At 42.0% G+C, this 23,222-nt stretch overlaps 1 protein-coding gene across 4 annotated transcripts in view; it reads left to right on the top strand.

Annotated features, from left to right (window-relative positions):
- Kiaa1328 (KIAA1328 ortholog) overlaps positions 1 to 18,582 on the top strand; it is a 266,616-nt gene extending 248,034 nt beyond the window's left edge. For 2 of the 4 annotated variants that reach the window (XM_033757355.1, XM_033757354.1), the window contains one exon: positions 4,019 to 4,490. In XM_033757355.1, coding sequence (XP_033613246.1) covers positions 4,019 to 4,229 — 211 coding nt within the window. In that variant the 3' untranslated portion in view covers positions 4,230 to 4,490. Of the gene's footprint in view, positions 1 to 4,018; positions 4,491 to 7,248; positions 7,696 to 17,824 lie in introns of those variants that run through there. The other 2 variants (XR_004514763.1, XM_033757356.1) reach the window with 2 other exon arrangements.
- Positions 18,583 to 23,222: the final 4,640 nt, after the last annotated feature.

The raw sequence follows: 23,222 nt of genomic DNA, 5'->3' as shown, positions 1-23,222 counted from the left end.
AAGCTCCATGAGGGCCAGAATCATCATTTTGGTTCTTTGCTGTATCTCTGTTCCTGAGAAAGTGTTGATACTTATCTTGTGTTCAAATATTAAATAAATGAATGGATAAAATTCAAACATATATGTGTTATATATATATTAGTATGCAGAGAGAATAAATAATACCATATAAATGAATAGAGTGTACTCTAGAAGTTTAAATATAGTGTCTGTTACTCCTTTGGAAGCCAATAACAGCATATTTCACAAAATTTCAAAGAAGAAACAGAATACTATTATCTCAGAATATACTAAAAAGTTACTTGGAAAAATTTTTAATTCCTTAATTTAGTAAGTCAGAAGATAAATTACTAGATTAATATCTAGTAATATATCTAGATAGAAATATCTAGATAAAAAATACCATAGAATCCGTAACAATACCTGTGGTCACCTGTAGTTTTAGCATTGCCCTGGACATTCTAGCCAATGTAATAATAAAAGAAAAATAATATAAAAAGGGAAAAGAAAAAAATGTGAGAGAATGAAAAGGTGAAAATAAAGTGTTTGTAGATGGGGAGGGGAGGAGGGGGTGAAGGGAGGGCAGAGGTAAGGGAAAAAATGAGAATCAAGACTTGTCATGTAGAGGTACAAGATCCCAACAATGAATGTAACTGTACCGTATCCCTAAAATGTACCAATAAACTCAATTAAAGCTGAAAAAAAAAAAGAAAGAAAAATAATATAAACATTGGAAAACAAATAAACATCACTTTTATACTCAATGTAAAATCCATAGGAATCACTTTAAAAAATAATTTTAAAGAATTGAGTGTTCAATAACATATAAAACTCAGTATTAATCTCTGTACCAGCATTTAGGTATGGAAAAGATAGTGTTTGGGGGTCATTCATAATAGTAATGAAAAGGTTTAGTTAATTCTCAATAATAAACCTAAAGGTGGGCCAGGGATTTAGCTCAGTGGTTCCACCACCTGCCTTGCAAGCCCAAGGGCCTGAGTTCGATTCCCTGTACAAAAACTAAAAACAAAATCATACTAATAAAAAAACCTAAAGGAAATGTATAGAATTTAGAAAAGATGATTAAAAGAACTCATATTCATTTCTTCTCTCCTGAGACAACAATAAATGAGAATAAATGGATATTTTAAAAGGTAAAAAACACAACAATAGAGAAAACAGAAGGATCATTAATACAACAGAGTTTATACACATTTTGGGAGAAAGAAAATGAATGGAGGATTAGTTACCTATTAAACAGGACAGAGGAAGTTCCTACATAGAAAGCACTGAAAGAGGATGTATTCAGACAGAAGAGATTGATTTCACAGAATTTTGGCAAAGCTTGGGACTTAGGGGCAATATTGGAAAGTGAGGATGGAGGTTGGAACTAAAAATGGTATGAAGTGGGCGTTTGAAGCACAGTACTCTTGCCTATATTAGTCCAATGCAGAACATTAATTCTCGGAGAAATTCAACCAAGAAGGATTCAGGAATGTCATTTATTTATAAGGCAAGATGAGACAGAAAAGGCTGAAAATGGTTAATTCAAAATCTACAAGTGGAAAGTGCCCCCCCTTCCCTGTAAGAGAGGTAGACCATACCTCCCTGCCATGCATAATATTGAAGAATTCTTCTCTGAAGAAGTTTAATGATCCCAGAAGAAGGCCTCCACATTACTATGTATAGTTCCTTCATACAGTGCCGGTAGCCCTGTAAAATGGTATTGACATTTTGAAAACAATCTAGCACTTCCTTACAAGGTCAAACATAGAATTATAATGTGGCCCAGAATCCCATCCTTAGGTATCTACCCAAGAGAAATTTAAAAATGTCTATACTAAAACATGTATATGAATATCCATAACAATACATGATAGGCAAAAAGTAGAAGCATCCCAATGTCAATCATGTGATGAATAGACAAACAAAATAAATCCATATTATGGAATATTATTTGGCAACAAAATGAAATGTTGATACAACTACAATATGGTGAACCTTAAAAATAAAATGCTGAGGGAAAGAAACCAGTTACAAAGGACCATATATTATATGGTTTCCTTTACAGAAACTATCAGACAAATCTTTGAAAACTGTAGTTAAAGTGACTGTCTAGGACTGGGAGAAAAGGGAGTGATTATTGATGGATACAGGGTTTCTTTTGGGGGAATGAGAATGTTTTAAAATTAAATTATGATAATAACTGCACCCTTTGGATAAGCTAAAGACCACTGAGCAGCATTCTTTAAACAGGTATACTTTTCTGATGTATGTTTTACTTCAATAAAACAATTTGAAGTTTATTAATAAGTGATTAGACACATACAGTTTATTGGATTTAGCAACATGAAAATCACTGATAATTTTTTTTGTATTGGGGTGGTAGAAAGTGAATGTCAAATCCAAATAAATTGAGAAATTATTCAGTTATAGAAAGAACCTCTCTGTTCTTGGTTTTCTACTAAGTAGGAAAAGATTAAAAGGCTCAGGAGTGAATAGCAAAGACTATAAGGTCCATAAGAAGCAAAATTGGAATAATTGGCCTTCTTTAAGGAAAGGATCACTTCCTTTGATATACAATGAGAAAACAAGAGCACTGAAAGATTTGTAAATTTGATAGTATAAAGACAAATTCTACTTGATAACCTCTGTTTTTTTTTGAAGTAGAAAGCAAAGCCATGAGTTTAAGGTAAATGATGAAAAAAGGAAATGAGGAAAATGAAATAGCCAATTGAAGAAATATAGTGTGGTGGCACATGCCTGTGATCCCAGCACTTGGGAGACTGAGGCAGGAGGATCACTGTGAGTTTGAGGCCAGCCTGAACTACCCAGTGAGACCCTGTCTCAAAAACAAAACAAACAAACACAGTAGATCCACCAGAACTGTTCAGCACTGAGAGTTAGTGATTAAGAATCTATATCAGAACCATTGTTTGCTTGTGGTGGTTTGTTTGTTTGTTTGTTTTCTCTACATTAAGTGGACCAACTACAAGTCACAGAAAATGCAGACATTCAGCATTGCCCTGGACGTTCTAGCCAGTAGTATTATTTAGGGGAAGTATTAGTATTATTTAGGGGAAGAAAAAAAAAAGACAGGGGATGTAGTTTTAATTTTACCTCTTTATCTGGGTAGAAAGACTGAAGGCACACTAGTCTGGAAAGTAAAGGAGACTTGGCCTTGGGTTTATTGGGGTTTTAGGGTGGGTTTTTTGTTTGTTTGTTTTTTGTTTTTTGAGACAGGGTCTCACTATGTAGTTGAGACTGATCTAGAGCTCACTATGTAGCCCAGGCTGGTCTCAAACTCAGAGTGATCCTCCTGCTTCAGCCTCCCAACTGCTGGGATTATAGGCGTGAGCCACCATGCCCAGCAAAGGAGCCTAGGGTTTAAAACCACTCATTTGCTTGGTGATCCCAGTTCATGTGTATGTTTCTGGGCCTCAGTTTCCTTATCTACAAAGTAAGAGAACTATTCTAAATTATGTCGAAGACCTATTGCTCAATGGGTAGGCATTAATAATATTTGCCAGTACCCAGTTCCCTTCCCCTTATTGGAGAGAATAACTGTTTCTGAGCAACCAAATATAATGAGAAGTATTGTACCACTTCAAGGTTATGGAAGATCTATGTATAGTTTTTCATTCCCTTTCTGCCCAGTCATGATGGGAGAGAATCCTACATATTTCAGATGATGGAGCCACTGTCTCTTTGGACATACTTTGCAATAAGTGATAGATATTTCTATTACTGTATCATGCTTATTTTTCCTACTCTCTTTATAAGTTAGGAAGGAGTGTTAGAGGTTAGCAGAAGAGAATAGCCAACGTACAGACAGTGGGGGCCTTACTTTTGAAACTTTTCTGTGTGTTCTTTGCCTAAAGTTTCCCCAAGGAGGCTTCTTAGAGCATATGATGTGATCTATGATTCAACTCTTGCCCTTGGTAGCTCATAACTAGCTTCTTGGATTCCAGTGTTCTGATAGCCTGATCCTTTTATGTCTGGGTTTTGTGTCTGACAGGTATGAGACATCTCTGTTGGATTTGGTTCAGTCTCTGAGCCCAAACTCTGCTTCCAAACCTCAGATTCATCCCTCCAGAGAAGCTGGGACATGGAATCACAGTACTTTCCAACTTAGTCCTCAGAAATCACCCTGGAAGAAGACGGGGGCCTGCAAAATCCCTGAAGACCTAGAGGAGAAACAAATTCTGGAAGATATATTTTTCATTTGACTCTGAAACACAGGCTATGAAATTTTCATAGGAAATTTTCAGGTTTCTTCACATACTGACCTAGGATGTTAAATTATTTAATTGCAAATAATTGTATCTCTCCTTTTACAGGACCTATCTCACTGGCATCTTGTTATATTTAAATATAGAAATCATTCTGACAACCTAGGATGTTTTTCATCAGCCCAATCAATAAATAACACACTAAAGGGAGATAGGCTGGGGGATGGCATCTTTTTTTTTTTTTTTTTTAATGCCAAACAGACATTAGAACCTTGCTTAGTTTCATCAGAGTCAACACCATTATATATACAGCACCACTTCAATCGTTTTCTTCTCAGTTCTTCTGGAAAACAGTTGGCTTTCTTTTGTACACAGGCAAAACCTATCCACTGGTAACTCCCTCAAATATAAAAGTAGCCTTTTTATAGCATAAACTATTTCAGAAAGACTTTTGCCATCATCATTATCCTATTCTCTCACCACCACTTTGATCTGAGTGTGACCATTTAATTCAGAAGTTAGAGTCGGTGCCCTTACTATTACAAGCAACAGTGGGGAGCAATTGTGAGTGAATCTTAGAGGAGTAATCATCTTGGTGGCTCCCCATCCATAAGCAAAAGGCTCTATTGACTAGAGGGAAAAACCAAAGGAAATCTTGGAAACAAGTAGCATTAAATCACATATGATAATGATTGCCTAGAGAAATATACTGGAGAGACGAACCTGGAACATTTTTCCTACCAATTTTCAGGTGATCACTCCTCCATTTTCCAGGATGAATAAAAGCACGCTCTAGGCAGTATTTCTGGTTGATCCAAGTGTCAGATTTGTTCACCCCTGAGCACATGTTGAGCACTTTTTTTTTTTTTTTTTTTGGTACTGGGGATCAAACTTGGGTCCTTGCACTTGTGAGGCAGGTGGCAGAACCCCTAAGCTAAATCCCCAGCCCATGTTGAGTACTCTTAAAGTTCCCATGGTTGTATCTAGGGAAGACATCACTAGAGGAACTCTGTCCCTTTTTACCTCTTTGTCTCTGAGGATGAAAGGCCTTGTACTGGCCAGGCCCCATCATGTGCTCTGACTAGGAAAGCCATGTTGAGCAGCCTCCTTTCCTCCTTGTCTCTTCGGATTTAACCTGTCCCTGTTGCTCTACACAGGCTTCCTTCATTTGAGTCTTTTTGTTCTTTGGAGGAGAGAAAAATGGAACCTCCCAACATCATATTTTTAATCTGAGGTAAATATAAAGTTAGGACTAACTAGTTGTAGTCACTCCCATGAAAACTTGAAAATCATTGCAGGTTAGTTTCCTTTTAAAGTTTTTCCCTTTGAGAGTAACCAAATCAGTCTCCTCACATTTTGCCTTTGGAATCTTGTGCTTTCTTTGGTGTGATAAAAATGTCTACAGACTGAGAGAATCAGCCATCTTCTTTCAATTAGATTTCCAGAACTATATTCTCCCTACCCCATGTGTAACAACCAGCTCAATTGTATTTTTCTACCATAGACCAGCCATAACCATAGACACTTGTTCTGGACACCCATGTCCTTCCTGCTCTATGGAGAGAAAGGATCCAGAAAAATCAAGACAAGTAATTTTTTAAAGAATCTGTTTGCCTTTACACAAATCATAAACAGAACCTAAAAACTAAAGCTTTTCAGAGGTCACATGCCAGAAAATGGAGTTTACTTCTTTACTTCCCCCAAATGGATAGTTCAGAGGAGAAAAGAGGGATTTTAGTCAACATACTGTTAAGTCAACAAAGTTCCCCTATGCCACACTGCCCCACCACAGTCTCTTCTGTGTCTTTCTGTATCTTGCAGACATTATGTTTATGTTGGTATGAGGGCATTTTTTTTTTCAGTACCAGAAATCAAACTCAGGACCTTGTGCTTGTGAGGCAGGCATGGTGCCACTGAGCTAAATCCCTGGCCCTGGTGTGAGGGCAATTGGGTGTGAATTTGTACATATTCTAATGTCTTCACTATAAGTAGAATAATATATATATTAAAATTTTAATCTGTATGAAATTTACTTTGAGTTATATATGTTGCTGAAGAGCCTGCAGGCTTGACCTGATTGCACACTGTCGCACCAAGAAAGGGTCTAGCACAAAGGAATTAAGTGCTCCCAACAGCAACTGGTTGGGATTTGCTTGCTTTGCCCCTAGATAGTTTACCCAAAGCAAGACTGGACGTATATTGAAGGTTCCACAGGTAATGAATGCTACAGCATTGCTCACCCTGTAAAAGAAAAAATAATCAGTGCTTATAAAATGCCACAGAGTATGTCCATTGAAACTCCCTAAGTAAAGCCCTAAGTATATGATTTCCAAAAAACCAAAGTTGATCAAAGAAAACTGATGACATCACTCTTCCAGGAGGTACACTTGTGTTTATCCAAACCTGATCCTCACAGCGGGGAACTTATCCAGAGCACCCCAAATGTCATGAGGAGGGAGAAACTCCCTTCTGCAGAGCCACTCTTTTCACTTGTCCCTGCTTCCAGCATCAGAAGCATCCTGAAGATTTGCTGACTGGAGACCATGGGAAGTAGAGAAGCCCAAATGAGCAGAGCTGAGTGCAATCTGCTGACGGAGGTAGAGGGTCTGGTTTTATCCTCGGCTCAGTGTGTGGTTTTTAATGTCAGCAAATATTTGTACATGTATGAAATGTTAAGTTAATAAATTATCTCTATGGCTATTTTTCCCTGTGTGGTTTTGAAACTGAATTGTCCCTTGAGTATTCCCCATCAGATTAGTGGGGCATAGCTTAAAAGCAAGAATAGAGCCCTGGGTTTTCAAAATGTTATTTTCATCAGTACTTGTTAAAACAACAAGAGCTGTGGTCAACTAGAAGAAAGGAAATAGTGTGCTATGGCCTACTTGGTTTTCCTGGTGTGGCTCCAGCTTTTTCACATCACATAGACACCAACCCTCCTGTAGGTTCTGTGGCTTCTGGAATAGAAGATTCAGTCTGTGACACCTCTGAGTCTCTTCTGTGTACTTGTCCCCCATAGGTGCTCAGCATGGTACTGGAGACAGAAAGCACAGTCCTGCCTACTTGGCTTTAGATGCTAGAAAAATATCGATGTGGGCTTGAGTGCCTGAATAGCCTGGTTCTGAGATTACATGGATTCAATGAAGATTGTCAAAGACTTTCTTGCCCCCATCTCTTGGACCAGCCTGGTGCCTCCATCTCAACAAGGAAACTTTGTCTCAGCGGTAGCAAGCATAGAATCATCACTCAGCCTGCTGTCAAGCTAAAAGTAAAAGAGGTAAAGTTAGACCCAGTTATCATAATGTTACTGTTGTGTCTACAGACAAAGCTGGAGATGAGTGAGGTTATCCTCATCCTGCAAGAATAAATGAGCTGGCAGGTATAGAACCTGTTTTATAGATTGGTGGCCAGTTATGTGGTTTTTTGGAGTTTTCATCTGAGAACAGTCCTCAGTGCCTGGGATTCCATTGTTCCATTTGGAAGGGGGACTTTCTAACCTCTCAGGCTTCACATTCACCTCTACCACATATAACACTGAGAATTGCACCTTATCTTAATCTATTTGTGTTGCCACAATAAAATACCTAAAGAACACAAATATTTGTTGCATACAGTTCTGAAAGGTGGAAAATCTAGAATCAAGGAACTAGCAGCTTTTCATGGTTTGATGACACTATATCCTCTAGAGAGGCAGAAAATTGAGTCCTTGCATGGCTTAAAAGCAAGCTAGCAAGCTAATCAAATGCTTTGTAAAGACTCTAAGGGCCTTACCCCATTAATGAACAAGGAACACTCTGCTTTAATTACCTCTCCAATTCCTACTTGTTAATACCATCACACCTGAATTTTGAAGGGGACACATACAAACCTAGAAAATACTCTAGCCTTTTTTACCTGCCCAACTATGAATGAATCCATAATATTCCAAAGTCTATGGCTGGACTGGACCTTAGCACCTGTATAATTAATCACTTTCATTTTACAGGTGAAGAAAGTTCAGAGATAAGTGATTGTTTGAGCTCCCATATCTTGTCAGTTACAAGTCTGGCTGCTAGCCTGGTATCCCCAATGGCATGTCACCTGACTTGGTCTGGTGTTTGTTTCAACATCAGCATTTTTAAGAATTTCAACTCCACCATTGCTCAGGAGAGAACCCTCACAGACACTTGAGCCAAGCTGAGCAAAAATGCAACATGTTGCATTTTTATAGATTGTACACAGGTTGTATGGTGGAGGATTGAGTGCCACTACCTGGACCTTCTTTTTGTCAGCAAAAGTGGAGGGCATGAGAAGTCAGGCTAAAGTAAACCCAGAAACACATCTCCAGTGTGATTGTCTTTTCCAAATAATAGCAGCTTTTACAGCCCTAGTGAAGACCTGTTCTGAAAAGATGAAGGCCAAAATGAGGGTGAAATGGTGGAAGAGGCAGGGCTCAGATGCCCAGAGTAGTTGTTATTCTAGCAAAGTAGAAGTAAACCAGGCAGTTGGTACTTGGAATCCAATAGTAACAGTCTATACAGCATATGTTGCCATTGTGGCAATCAGCTACTTTGTCTATATCCCATCAAATCCCAAGGCTGGTCCCCAAGTCTTCCTCTGCTCTTGGTCAGTTGAGTGTCCCCTTGCCCCAGTCCACCATTGTGTTAGATGCTGTTGACCACACTGAGGAAGTGGTTAACATGAACCATGCAACCAAGTAGACCTTAGTACAAATCTCGGTTGCACTGCTTCATCTCTGAATGATTTTAGGTAAAGTATTAATCAGTTAAATGTAAATTTCTTCATCTGTGAAATGAAAATGATTATGCATACCTCTCATAGGATACTTGTGGAGCAAAATACAATGAGATAAAGGGCCTGGGTATAGTATCTGGGAGATACAAGTAGGAGGTTCACTAATAGTAACTGTCATTGTTTTTATTATTACTCAGTGAACTTATGCACTGAATAGAAGATAAAGCTTTAAACCAAAAATTTTCATAACAATAAAGCAAGAGCCATCAATAAATTTTCGAAGAGCTTGTAGGAGGCTGCAAATGTTAGAGCTTCTGGATAGCAGATTTCTGAGCTGAACTTAGGCTTTAATGGGAGGAGGAGAAAGTGGAGAAGGAAGAGAAGATTTGACCTAGAATTTGGAAGTCTGGGCTATTTATAGGACTTTTTTCTAAGTTTGGGGGTCGGGAGGAACTATACTAATTGAAGTCCCTTTATTTATAACCAGAGACCTGAGAATCTTAAGAGACCCAAAAGGTATTACTAGAAATCCATGAACAGTTTTTATTATTTCAGAAAGCCTAAAGGAAATCCTACACGACTGTAGATGAAATCTTCCCAGGTCACCTGTAATATCACTTTTTCACTTTGAACTGGAACTCACTGTATCAAGTTATAAAGACTCTATCAAGTTAGTTACTGTTTGGATATCATCTCCGATTGGCTATATTCAGAACACATAAATCTATTTTAATAAAGACAAAGATAAATCTACACATGCACTTTGGTAAATCATTGGCATGTATGGAGGTATCAATAAAGAATCTCCTTGGAGATGCAAAATTGGGAATTACTGGTAAAGAACAAAGGAGAGAAAAAGCTATGGATAGGAAGAATAGGCAGGGTGAGGACAAAATGATGTCATTGTGGGGTGATGACTTGGAATAACCAGGACAGAATATGGAAATCTAGACCCTGTGTGAGAAAGAGGGGCATATAAAAAACTGGGTATGTTGAATGAAGGCCAGAGGGTACCAATAAAACCTTGAAAACTCATGAAACACTACATGCTAGACCATAGGCTGGGAATTGTGTGCCATCTTAATCCTTAGTAGATGGGGCCTCTTTTTATAGTTTTAGTTCTTTTCTCATTATATTGGGTTTTTCTTATAAGCCATCTCAAATCCTTCCTGAAATGAGGCCAGGTATATATCTATGCACACCTAAATCTGAGGATGATTTTTTGCACTAAAGAATGAAAATGAGGCCACCAGCTAGTGGGGAGCAGAATTCTAACTCAAAGTGTGACAGGAGGATCATTATTTACTATTTCTGCTTTCCTATTTCCATCCAAAGTATCAAGCCCTAGTTTTCAAACCTACTTGCTTCTCTAGTACATCAGTCACTGTATTGGTCTTCCAGTCAGGGAGCCTGGATTCATCCTGGAACATATGACTATCTCTCACTACCTCTCTTCTACCTTTAAGTGGGGATCATAACAGAACCTACAGTCAAGTGTAGTAATTCCAGCACTTGCAGGAGGAATGCAAGTTCAAGCCCAGCCTGGGTAATTTAGCAACTTAATGAGACCCTGTCTCAAAAGTTAAAATATAAAAAAGGGCTGGGTATGTAGCTCACTGCAAAGGCCCTGGATTCAATCCTCGGGACTACAAAGAAAAAAAATTAGAACCTACCTCTTGGAATTGTGAGGGTTAAGTAAACTAATGTCTGTGGTGCATTCAGCATAGACTAATAAGTATTCAGTGCGGTCAGCTCTTCCACTGTTATTCTCCAAGAAGCTAGCAAGGTCATCTTATCATGTCACACCCTGGTGGAATGTATTTGTTTCTCACTGCCCTTGAGATAAGCTTCTGAACAAGGTTTTTCAGGATTTGGCCCACTGCAGTCTTCAGATCTCCAGCCCTTCTATTTACACTGTCTTCCCCCAGTGCCCCAGACCCTCTGAACTTCTGCTGGTTCCTGAAGGCACTGTGATATTCTTTTCCTGTCCTCCCATGAGCTTCCTGTATGAGCCTCCTGTACATCCCTTATCATATACCTGCTGTGCTGGAAGAGCCTGTGGACTTGCCTTATTTCTCCTTTGAACCCTAAGCCTGAGGATGGCCAGGATGAGATGTCAGTATTATTCATTCTTAGTCCTCAGAACACAGCATGATTCCTTTCACACTGTAAGCTCTCAGTTGTTATTCATCAGATACTGTAGGTAGATGAGTAGGTATGTAGGTGCATGGGAACAAGAAGATGAAACAGATTGTGGCTCCAAAGTCCAGTACCTTTTGCAGCTCTCTCAATAAAAGAAAGTGAGAACCATACTGAGTATATTGGGGGAGGGTGGGACTTGGAGATGTCTCCATTGTTCCCTTCCCAGTCCCATCTCCACAATGACAAGCATTTTCTTTCTGACAGATTTAATATTTGTAACTTCCCTGTTTAAAAACCCAGAGGACTCCCCAATCTTTACAGGGCAGGGAGTACATACCTTAGAGAAACACATCAGCACTGGGAGCATCTGACCCCACCTCCTCCACCTCACCTCCCTCCCTTCTCTGCTCCCTTGTGTAGCTCACTGCTATTGGTTATTTCCCAGTAGCTGCTCTTTTCTGCCTGGGTGGCTTTTCCCAGTTCATCTCTTCCTGTGATTTTTTTTTCCAGGCTCAGTTATCACCACTTCCATGAACTTTTCCTATCTCCCAGCTATCACATACTCCTGCTTCCAGTAATACTCCACAGAGCTCCCATTATGGCCCATCTTGCTTGTGCCATGTTTGGAACATATTGTTTGTCTTCCTATTAGGATTTCAAGTGTCCAAACAAATATATATACATACTTTGGAGAATCCAGCAATTATGTTCTAGGTCTAGAATGTCCCCTCACAATTCTCATGTGCTCAGAGGTGGAAAGTGATTGGATCATGGGGGCACTGTACTCATCAGTGGATTCAAGCACTAATGAGTTCATAGCCGAATGTGCTCTTAAGAAGTGAAGCATCCTTGGGAGAAATATGTGACAGGGACGTGACCTGGAAGAATACGTCTCTCTCCCTGGCTCCTGCCTTCTCTCTCTGCTTCCTGGCTGCCACAATATGAGCGGTTTTCTTCTACTAGACCCTTCCACCATGTCCTTCCTGCCTTAGAGCCAACTAACCATGAACTGAACCCTTCAAAAACCGTGAGCTTTGCAAAATAAACATTTTCTCCTTTAATTTCTGGGTGTTGGGTATTGTGTCTTGGAGAAAAGGAAAATGACTAAGACAGGCACCAGCCTTACTACTTGTGAGCTATATAAATTTAGGTAAGTTGCTTAAACCCTCTGAGCCTCAGGTATAATTTATAAAGTCATAACAATGAAGGTGGTATTTCTACCTTACATGTTTGTGCCTGACTTGCTGACCTAACCCTGGAAACTAGCCTAGAGAAAATCCACAAGGACAAAGTGTTCATGAGAGTGGAGCTGTCAGGGTGTCCAGGGGAGCTGAGGAGGCTGATAAGAAGGGCCTCCTTGGAACATTGAGGAACCCAGGCCCAGAAATGAGGAGTGTTGGTATTTGGGAGAAAGTAGAAGAGGTCATTGGTTAACTAGAAGGCCAGGCCCTGTTTGGGAGCTGGCCACACATCAGGGCTGTCCTCTCACCTCCTCTCCTGCAGTCCAGAGCTGACTGTCTTGGCTGACACCACACTGGCACCACCAAACCAGAGCCTGTGGCCGGACCACTGCCAGTGTATCTTGGGCATGCTGCCTTTCACCTCTTCTGCAGTTAGTAAATTGTTTCCCATTCGTATTGATTCTTCCGGGTGCCACACGATCTCGTCCTTTTCCCCATCATCTGTCTACTTTCAGTCCCAAGGCAGCCAGTCCAGTGCCAAGATGAGGGAGCCAAGGAAGGGAAGACTAGCTCTCTTGCCCCTGCCAGGTGGATGGGATGAACCTCACAGCCCCCATTTTCTGCATTCTCCCAGGTACAAGTGATTTAAATTTGTTGGATTTATATAACGTTGGCAAACAGTAAACTATGTAAATTTGCTATGTTTTCCAGGGACAGTTATTTATGAAGGGGCATTTTTAACTGAAGTACTAGAAGTGTTAAATCATTATAATAAATTCATGCTATTCAGACTTTCTTACATTGTAAATTTTTTTCTAAGCATGAATGAGGAGATCCATGATTCCCCTAATATACCATTATGTATTTCTTCTCAAAATGACACAGCTTACTACATCAAGTCGGAGAATAACAGAAGATTTACTGTGTTAGAGGGGGAAAAGTGTTAAGCAGTGATGAGTATGAGAAGGTTCTTGGGAACAATGATGTCAAGCAGGACTCTGAGCCCCTCTACATGCTTCTGCCCAGAATGGAAGGAGCAGCCACGGGGGAGGATCTGACTGGTACTGCAACCCCTTAGTCTCCCACCAACTTAGAAAGGGTCTTTGAGCACAGAAATGGTCTTCTGTTATGTCCTGTCTAGTGACAGGTATCAGAGTGGGGCTCCAGTAGAAAGGAGAGCACTCTATCCCCGTGATGACAAATCTGTGCCAAAACTATCACTCTGAATAGAGAACTCTCCCTCGTAAACTCTCTGCTCTCTTCACTCCTTACTTGGAAGTTTAACTGGACCAGAAGATTCGTGGCTTTTATCAGATTGTCAAAGAACCTGTGATCCAAAAAATTAAGGAATCACTCGTAAATAATGAAGCATTTTCTCACTGTACACTATGTGCTAGGCAAAGTGCAATGACAGTTCTTAACTTTCAGCAATGTTCAGTGCAGTAAGGCAGGCAAGCAACTGGATCCCTTAGATCAGTGCAGCCAGAGGTCTGAACAGCAGCCCTTTACCAGGCAGAGGAGCAGTGTGTTTAAAGGCACAGAGAGAGAGCACCCCATGGAGAATAAGCTCATGGGCAGCTCATGGACCGCCTGATGTCTAAGCCTTGAGGAGCAGCAGAGCCCAGTAGGAAAAGGCGAGCATAGATACCAATACAGTCAATATTCTGACCAATAGTCAATAGTTTCCCTAGGTTCAAGTTGTTCAACTACTATAGCTATGTGATGTATGTATTCTAAGTTCTGTCACCACTCTAAACCCATTGCCTCTGACTGCACAAGGCAGATTGCACATATACATGCCTGCCTTTGCCCTTGTCTGACTCAAGTCTACATGCGGATATGATGAAAGGTCTCCCACATACCCAACAACTGCACAGGGCTTTATACACATCAGGTGTGTTCACAAGTTGTCTGAAGGCAAGCAAGGGATAATTGGCCCCTCGGAAGCATGGAGACCTGGGGACTCCACAAAACCAGAAGCTAGGCCTGCCAGCTTCCAACCATTGCTGCACCCTACTGAATGCCGCCCCTTGGGCAGTGCCTCTAGCCCCTACCTAAGTTTCCAGCAGAGCAGCGCACTGCCAGCTCATCCCAGTTTCAGAGTGCCGTTTACCTCTGTTATCTCCCCCTAGCTAGAATCTCACATCTCCATGAAGGGACCTGGCTCCTCAGGACACCCCCCGGCTCTCCAGACTAGCTTGGAGGAGTATCTGTTGCAAGAACTGAGAGCTGTACCAGGGCTGGGACCTCTAAGTTGTGGCCCACGTGGTCATCACTGGGGTGCCTATGAGTGGCTCCTGGGCCTCCTCCTCCCTCTCCCCACCCAAGGCTCCACTTCCCAGCTCTAGTCCTTTCACTGTGCCTTTTCTCCTTAGAATAGAATGTCTAGTGATGTTTTTTTTTCTTGTTTAGTTGTCAGTGTGCTTCTGGGCAGAATGGTGGGAACGGATGTCCCCAGCTGTTTCTGAGCCAGGGTTAGTTAATGTTTCCTTAATAGGCTAAACCCATAGTGACCTCATCACATTGCCTGGGACACAAGCTCCTCATGTCTGTTTGGGTTTTTTTCCTTTCAGACCACTCAGAATGTGGCCTAGGAATTAACCCTCCAGGCTGACCCAGCTAATGCTCACACAGGCCATATTTTTCCCTTAAATATTTTATTTTGAAGTCAGATTACAAAGAAGTTTTATAAATAATACAAAGAATTCCTGTATACCCTTCATCCATCTCCCCCCCAAGTTAATATTTTTAACTTGTTTGCTTTCTCAAACACATACAAATAAATACCCATAGCATTACTTTTCTCCTAAACTATTTCAAAGTATTGCAAACCTAATACCCTTTTTTTCCAAAATAGTTTATCATATATTTCATAAAACAAGGACAGTATAGTGATCAAAATAAATGAAAGATAATCTATCATTACATAACCTATGGACCATATTTAAATTTTTCCAACTGTTGCACTAATATCCCTTATGAAAGGAGAGGGAGAGGAGAGGAGAGGGAAAAGAAGAGAGAAAGAGAAATGAAGTCCTGATCATGGGTCCAACCCAGGATAGCAAGTTCGCCTTGTTGTTGTGTTTCTAGATGAGTATGAGACATTTACTTTTCAGAATATTCTGTAATTTGAGTTTAGCAAGAATAAGTGATGCAGTGTCTTCCTCAATACTCAAGACCAGGAGATCCTTGATAGCTTTGTAACATTCCAGGTGACAGTAATTTTGATCACCCGGTTAAGTGGTTCTGTCCAGATTTCTCCATTGTGAAGTAACTAACTATCCCCTGAGAATATATCGCAGGAGGGTAATTTGAGACTATAGAAGTACTGGTTTTCATCCACTGGTTCCATCATCCACTGATGGTTTGGCACATGGCATTTAAACCTTTATTCTTCTACTGTAGCTTTGCCTGATTTTCTACTAGGAAGGAGGCAGAAAAAGGAGATAATTCACTTCTTGTCCTCGGGGCCTTCAGCTGGGGTGAAAGCTACAAAAACAAATCAGAGTCCCAGTGAAAGAGGCCCCACTCAGAGGGCAGCAGCAGGTCAGAAGATAGGTGTTCAGCTTGAGGTAGAGTCCCTGGAGCACATGGGCTCTGGATTGGCTTAAAGGGATAGAAAGAATCTGAATGGTCAGCAATCTGTACAGCATGAGGATCATTGTCCATAGACAATTTCCCCTCCCCCACCTTTTCTTGCATTCATTAAATTTTTTGAACACCTGCTCTGTGCTAGACATTAAGGTCAATGCTGAAGATATAGGATCTCAAGCAGTTTTTTACTGAAGGGATGCCTTATGCCCAGAGACCTCCTAAAGTCACTCAACAACCAGAGCAGGGCAGTGGTAGCTGAAATACTGTGTTGAGTCCTCTCCTTGTAAGATGACTCTTATCTGCGGGGCTGGGCTGTGGGTATTCACATTTGTTTACCTCCCCTGCCCTCAGTCTTCTCTACTGCTCTGACACAGCTCTTGGCAGTTCTGTGCACACTAGAGTTGGGCGAAATCCTTGAGGCATAGATAGCTGCTCACTTTTCAGAGGAAGAAATTGAAGCCAGAGAAGACTGAGCCTTTCCAGGACAGGTTTGACTCCATTCTTCTGTCCTGCAGTTAGGGCTGTGTGTCTTTGATTAAGGCTTGGAATACAGTAAAGGGCATTCTGAGCCACCATTCAGTCATACATGTGCCTTTTATAGGGAGCCTCTTCCGATATAATAAGGTGATTTCAAGCATAGAATCTGCTGTCAAGAAGACCAGGATTCAATTCCCAGCTCTGCAGCTAAACATGGGAGCTCCATTCTCCATTTCCACTTATCTGTACCAAAGGGCCTAGGGTCATCCAAAAATAATGGGGATGGTATTAGTGATAGATGATCTGTGAGTGGGTTGGTTTTAAACAAGGCCCTTTCTCTTCCTTACTTGCCTAAGATATCTTAGCTTTCTTCAAAAGGCCCAGGATCCCTCATTGTTCCATGCCTCCCACCATGAGGTCCAATTAATACCTACTCACCATACAACACTTGGCCCAGGTCTCCTCCTCCCTAGTCTGAGCCACCTGTTTTCCCTCCCCTGGACTACCTGAGCCCCCACACAGTTCCACGACTTTGCCCAGCAGTTGTCGTTTGCTTATCAGGGAACCTCAGATGAGGGGATGGGTGTCAATGCTTTTTAATCCTGGCTCCATTACTTTCTTGCAGTGTAACTTGGGGCAAGTTAATTTATCTTTGCTGAGCTTCTGACTGTTCATCTGTAAAGTAAGGTGATAGCACCTTGGAGAATAATGTCCAGGATTAGAGAATACCATAACACACTTTGCATTGTTCCCAGAAGGTGGCTGTTTGTGTGCTGTTTCATCTTTTCAACCTTGATCCTTAGGATGGTGCTGGCATTTGGTATTGGCTACCACAACTGCTGCTTCAACACTACCCTATCTCACACTAATTTTCATTTAAAAACAATTGATGTGACCCAAATCTAACCCAAAGAAAAAGGTCCAATGATTGGACCTGAAGCCCTGAGCATCCTTCCTGAGCCTCCTCCTGTCTGAGCCTTGCTTTGGAGGCTTCTCTGGTCCAAAGAGGACTCCAGGGAGTGAAAGAGAGAGCAGCTTGGCCCCAGAGCCAGGCACCAAGAAGAGGGAAGGAGGGAAGAGCAATGGAAAAAATGAATTCCATTGGAAATCCTGAGGACAAAAATTATTTTCCTATCTCAAATAGAGGAATGTGGGGCCTTCAGAAGTGGCTAATATGCCCTCTTATATTCTAAGAGATGGAGAAGGTGGTTATTATGATCTCTTTATTCTAAGAGATGGAGAACCAGTTTGCAGCAATCTTAAGAATTTGCTTAGATGTTTTTTCCAAAGTTCAGTGTCCTGGGAAACAGAGCTATCATAGCCCAAATAGCTTTCAAATTTCAAGTAGCTGCGGAAAACATTAGTCAGTATGAAATTTACGTCTATTTGATTTCCTCTCCTTGTTAATAAGAAAACATACCTGGAGCTTTGTTTGTTTGTTTTCTCTCCTCTATGCTGTCCCTTGAGTGCCTACCCAAAACAGGTCCTACCAGAGAGGAAGAACTATGCAACCATTAGCTACATGTTCAGTAGCTTATTGCTGACTCCTTCAAGAAGAGAGGAGACAGGAGACATGAAGCGAGCACTTGGAGGGGTTTGACTGCAGAGAATGTATAAATGGAGAAATTTCAAGTCCAAGAGAAGCCTGAGGTAGACAGAGCCGGGTGATCTCAGCAGAGGCCTTAACCTCTCTGAGCCTCCATTTTCTCGGGGATAATGATACTTGCAATCATTAAATGAGATTACAAGTAAGCAGCTCTTAACACAGTGTCTATCACACAACAAGCACACTATAAATAATAGCTGCATCCCTGCTTCACAGCAGAGTCCCCCCATGGCAAGAGTGTGCCACAAGACCCTGATTCCTCTGCTCAGAGGTGCCCAAGCACCCCACAGCCTGGACTTCTGACTGCCTGTCTCTGTCTCCTCAGTGAAAATGGGATGAAGCTGTGTTCCTCCCACCCACTCAGCCCACATCCATACCCTTAATGATCAAGGTACAGGAACAACTGGCAATGCTGGCTGCCTCTGGAAAGGGGATGGTGACTGAATTCATTGTAACCTTTTCCCTCCTTTTTGAAGTATAAGAATATGTTGACTATGCAGAAAAAAGATTTAAAAATGTTTAAATGCACAGACCAAGTGAGTATGTAGCCTGAGGCCTTGTGAACCAGGAGGAGGATGGCTGCAGGCAGCAGCAGCTATAGTGGCCTTGGGAATGCTCTTGGGAAAATGAGAGGGCAGAGTGGAAGTGGCTTAGGATCATCAGCCAGTTGGGGTCCCTGGAAAAGAGCAGTGAGAGCCAGAGGTGTGTGCACTTCAACATGACAGGAATTCTCTGGGAGTGGCACCGGCTCACTGAAGTCCCAGAAAATGACCTAACTGGCCTGGTGTCAAGTCCAAGCATGCTTAGATTGGGCAGTGAATTATCAATGAAGTGGGATTAAGGAAGGGAAGGAGGAAATAAAGGAAAGACCTGCAGTATAAAGGAATTTCTCACTCAGAGGATCTTTATGATGGGATAGAGCTGTGTGTGGTTGCACACTTCTTCACATTTTTGGGGTAATACCTCAATTTTAGAGATAAGGAAATTGAGGCTCAGAGAGGTTCAGCAACATTTCCATAGTGACAGAGAAGGTACTGGAGAGAACTGGGGTCCAAAGTCTGGTCTGGAGTCAAAGCCCATGCCCTTTCACACGGAGACACTCGCCTACTCATCCCCTCTCCCAGTCTGGGCAAATCCTAGGTAGATCTAGCAAAGGATGGAAGCAGAGGTGGAGTTGGTCAGAGTTCTCAGACGAGATTAACAGCAGAAGAAAGGAGCTAGGTTAATAAGGGGAGCGTGGAAAACTGGAAGTACTGATGATCAGAGATTTGGGGAATGGGCAGGTAACCAAAGGGGGGATTTGAAAGGAAAAAGGAGGACACTTTATGGAAATGGAGGGAAAGTAGGTAATGATCTTACACTTGCAAATTTTATGGGGAGAGGGACTGCCCACTGTGCACTTAGTAATACTTAGTAATCCAGATGTGCCATTAGTAATACTTAAAAAGCATTTTCAGAACACCTACTTTGGAATAAGCCTTCAGTCATCTGCAATTTGTCTATGTAGGCAGTGAATCAACACTGATTAAAAATCTGACTGCCAGAAGTTAATAGTCTGTTGGAGGTGGCATATCAATGGCAGCAAATAATTTTTGTTTGGGGGTGGATTCCATTTTGGGAATGGCCAAGTGGCATTCATAGCCAAGTCTCATGCATTTGCTTTGGGTTGAGCTGGGCCCCTGAGCTCATTGCTCGTAGTCCCTCCAGAAACCTTACAGGTAGGACAAAGTGGGGAATGTTCATATGGGCTCATCCTGGTGTGATCTGAACATGGGCCCTGCAGTTCCTGTGCCATGAGGAGCTGCAGATCTTCTCAGACTGGCACCAACAGCCCTACAAGATGGGGGAGCAGCACTAGGAGGTGGGGAAGCCCTGGCAGGCCTGTGTCCAGTCATTCCACTTGTGCTTTGAATGGGGGGGTGTGGTCTTGCTTGGAATGGAACAAAGGCCAGAGCTGTGGAAAAAGAGACGGATAAGAAGGAGAAGAGATAAAAAGAGAATAAAAATTTTCATACTAGCATTATAGAGATGGGAGGGTGAAAGGGAGAGAAGACAAAAGCTATGATTACAAAGGGACAGAGGAAAAGCTGAAAGAACTTTGCAAGTAGGACAGGTCCAGGCACCCTGGAAAGGTACTGAAGAGACCTGAGAGAAGGCTGTGGAGAGCCAAGTGGGCCAAATACCCTGCCCCCCAGCCATTAGACTTCTACGCAGCACAGAAAACATTGAGGGGAAACTGAGGCATCTACCAATAAAACAACTGATAAGTAGGGTCTGTGTCAAACTGATTCATGAGCTGATGGGTGCCAAAGCTAGAGGATGAGCACATAGTAGTTCATGACACAGGTATCCCCACTCGGGGTTATTATGCTTGAAATAAAAAGTTTATAATAACAAATCAAAGGTCTGTTCTGATCGGGGAGCTATGAAAGAACCGCACACTGCAGGTGGACACTAGCAGAAGAATGTAAGCCAGAGTATAAGCAGACACTGGTGAGACTGTCTTGGATTTTCTTGACACTGCAGATCAGAAACTCACCAAGGAGGGATAGAAAAGCGGCAGGGAACCTTAAATTCCTTATAATTGTGTGCAAAGGGATCTGAGAGTTTTTAAGGAATCTGTGACTGTCCCCTCAAAGGTTAATAGATGCATTTCCTCTCACATGTGCCATGCATAGATTACTTGGTGCATGGTTTTTAAACAGATTTATTTTATAGTACTGGCATATTCACATCTGGCTCTGATGATTTCATCTCCCTACTCAGTCAACCAGGCTCAGAAAAGATAAAATCGGTCAACAAGCTTCTCAGCTCCTCTTTGATGGCAGCTTCTACAGTCCCTGTACCTTCAGTAGCAGTAGAGGGGGCTGTGTCCCAGACACAGAGTATGAGGTGGGGGTTGGTACAAAGAAATAGAAGAGATTTGGGGAGGCTCCCTGGGGCCTGAGAATAATTGGTTAGTAAGGCAGTCACCCTCTGGCAGATTCAGTGACTTTCAGCTGTCCAACTCCAACAGAAATCAGTTTTGAACTCGGGTTCAAAGCCTATAGACACCCCTCCCCCGACTCCTAGGGAATACCTTAGAAAATGCTTTTCAGCTTTTCACATAACACCCAGTTTGACATCCAGCCCCTGGAAGCTAACTTCCAAGAAGTCCAGCTCCCCAGAGTGGCAGATCAGGCTATCTCCTGGGCTCAAAGCCTGGTGGGCAGAGAAGGGGGCACTAATTTAAGGGACAGTCCCTTTCTCTCAACCATCTCCACACTGAGGTCACGGTTTGAAGGCCCATCTGAATTTGCTGAGATGGAAAGGTCTTTTCTCCTCAGGCAGACACTTCACAGGCTTGGCCCACTGGCCCTGAGATGGGAGGATGGGGGAGAGGGTGAAACAGGGGCTCCAGGTATTGCTTGGCAGCTGTGTCTGAGCTCTGCACTACCCCACTTCAGGAGGAGGGCCCAGGAGAAGCCCTGATTGTCCAGGCTTCTCTCCCCGGGCATCTAAAACCTCACAGCTTCCCCATCCTTCACCCTGGAGAGTGACAGAGATCCTTGGAGTGGGCCTGCCGTCCTTAGACCAGGCACAGGGCTGAAGGTTGGGGGCAGAGGGTAGGTAGGTCTCTCTCGGGACAGGTCTGACAAAGGTATGTGGATGGAACACGTCTGTCCTGGCTCCCACCTGAGAAGACAGTCCTTTCTGTTCACTAGGTCCTGCCTCATATTCTCCTTCCTAGAAATACTCTTCTCTCAACTCTGGGTATTCAGGGCTTGGACATTTCTGTCATGTTTATGTGTGTGGAGAAACACTCCAGAAGTTCGCCAGAGCAGGGCCCAGAGGACCTCTTTGCACAGCTCTCTCCCCAGGATGTTGACTCAGAAGGCACCACCCAGAATGCTGAGTTTTCTCCACCAATGTAAAATGTCCAAGCAGTTGAACCTATAGGACCAAGGACAAAAGGTTTGGAGGCAGATCTGGAATTGCTCCCTCATCCCCTTCATCGTGCTCCCTTTTCCCTCTTCTACATCCCCACCCCAACTCTTGTTCTGCCTTCAGGTCAGGTGGCCTTGCTTTCCTCCTAACATAGAGAAAAGGGGTATCTTGTACTGTTTGAGAACTATGGCCATCTCTACACAGACACTTCAAAGAATGGGTTTGTTATAGGGACTTTCAGAGACACATGGTAGTTGACTTTTTATAGGATGGAACAGGACCTCTTTTTATTATTCTCATCACCACCCCGAAGGAGCCCCAAGGCTAAGGCTCACAGCAAGGGCCCAAGCAGATGAGGAATTCTGGCAGAAGACCACAGCTACATCCCATGGGAGAACCATGGGTCATGAGGCAGAGCTGACTAGAATTCAAGAGACAGAGAACTATAAAGAGGAGTCTTTTTTTCTTTTTTTTAAACTGTGCTTTATTTAGGGCTAAGCTGGAGAAAGCGTCATCCAATAGTTACAGAAGGTTACAAGGAGTTTTAGGGAGTTGAGTGTGAAAAGAGCAGTTGTACTGAACTGCAGCTGTTTTGTTTTGTTTTTTACAACATCTGGACATCCTAAAAGGAGGAGTCAAAGAAAAAGAAAATTAAAACAACAACAATAACAAAATTGACAGAAAGGAAAGACAGAAGGCCTGAGAGGAACCAGAAATTTGTTCTTCTACAGAAAAAAAAAATGGTAGGTCCACAAGTCCCTCTGGCCTCCAGATGAACTGGACATCAGTGAGAAGTTATCAAGGCAGAACGCCAAAGCAAGTCTTCCCAACGGTGCAAATAAATTATAATAAATATGATATACTTTAAAATATATGTGTTCTTAAATAATTCAGTGTTTTTTCTGATTCTGAGTTTTTAAGCAATGTCTTTAACTGCTCTAAAGTCATTTACCAAAGATAAATATCGTGCTTTCATTAAATAGTTTTCCTTGTTTTTTCTCTATCATTACAATTAAAAGTCCTACAAAATATGCAAATTTATTTACAGAAAAACAGAGCCGGCATCATTTAAACATCCCTGTTTTTCAAAATTCCTTGTAAACAGTTTCAGAAATTCTTCAAAGATTGTTTATTTTTCTCTCTCTTTTTTTTAAGGTGTGTGTGTGTGTGTGTGTGTGTGTGTGTGTGTGTTTATGTGTGGTCTAGTTGTTTTAAGATGAAAGTTCCCAGTTCTCCCTTGCCCGGAAAGTCTCTGGAACAAGCATGGAAGGCGGCGAGTGAAGCGGGAGGTGTCGAGGGCTTGCGGAGGGCGAGCGAGCGAGTGAGCACGGC

This window comes from Fukomys damarensis, unplaced genomic scaffold (genome assembly GCF_012274545.1).
Source record: "Fukomys damarensis isolate Sample0158 unplaced genomic scaffold, DMR_v1.0_HiC HiC_scaffold_30, whole genome shotgun sequence".
Classification (NCBI taxonomy): domain Eukaryota; kingdom Metazoa; phylum Chordata; class Mammalia; order Rodentia; family Bathyergidae; genus Fukomys; species Fukomys damarensis.
This window is presented reverse-complemented; position numbering and strand designations above follow the sequence as displayed.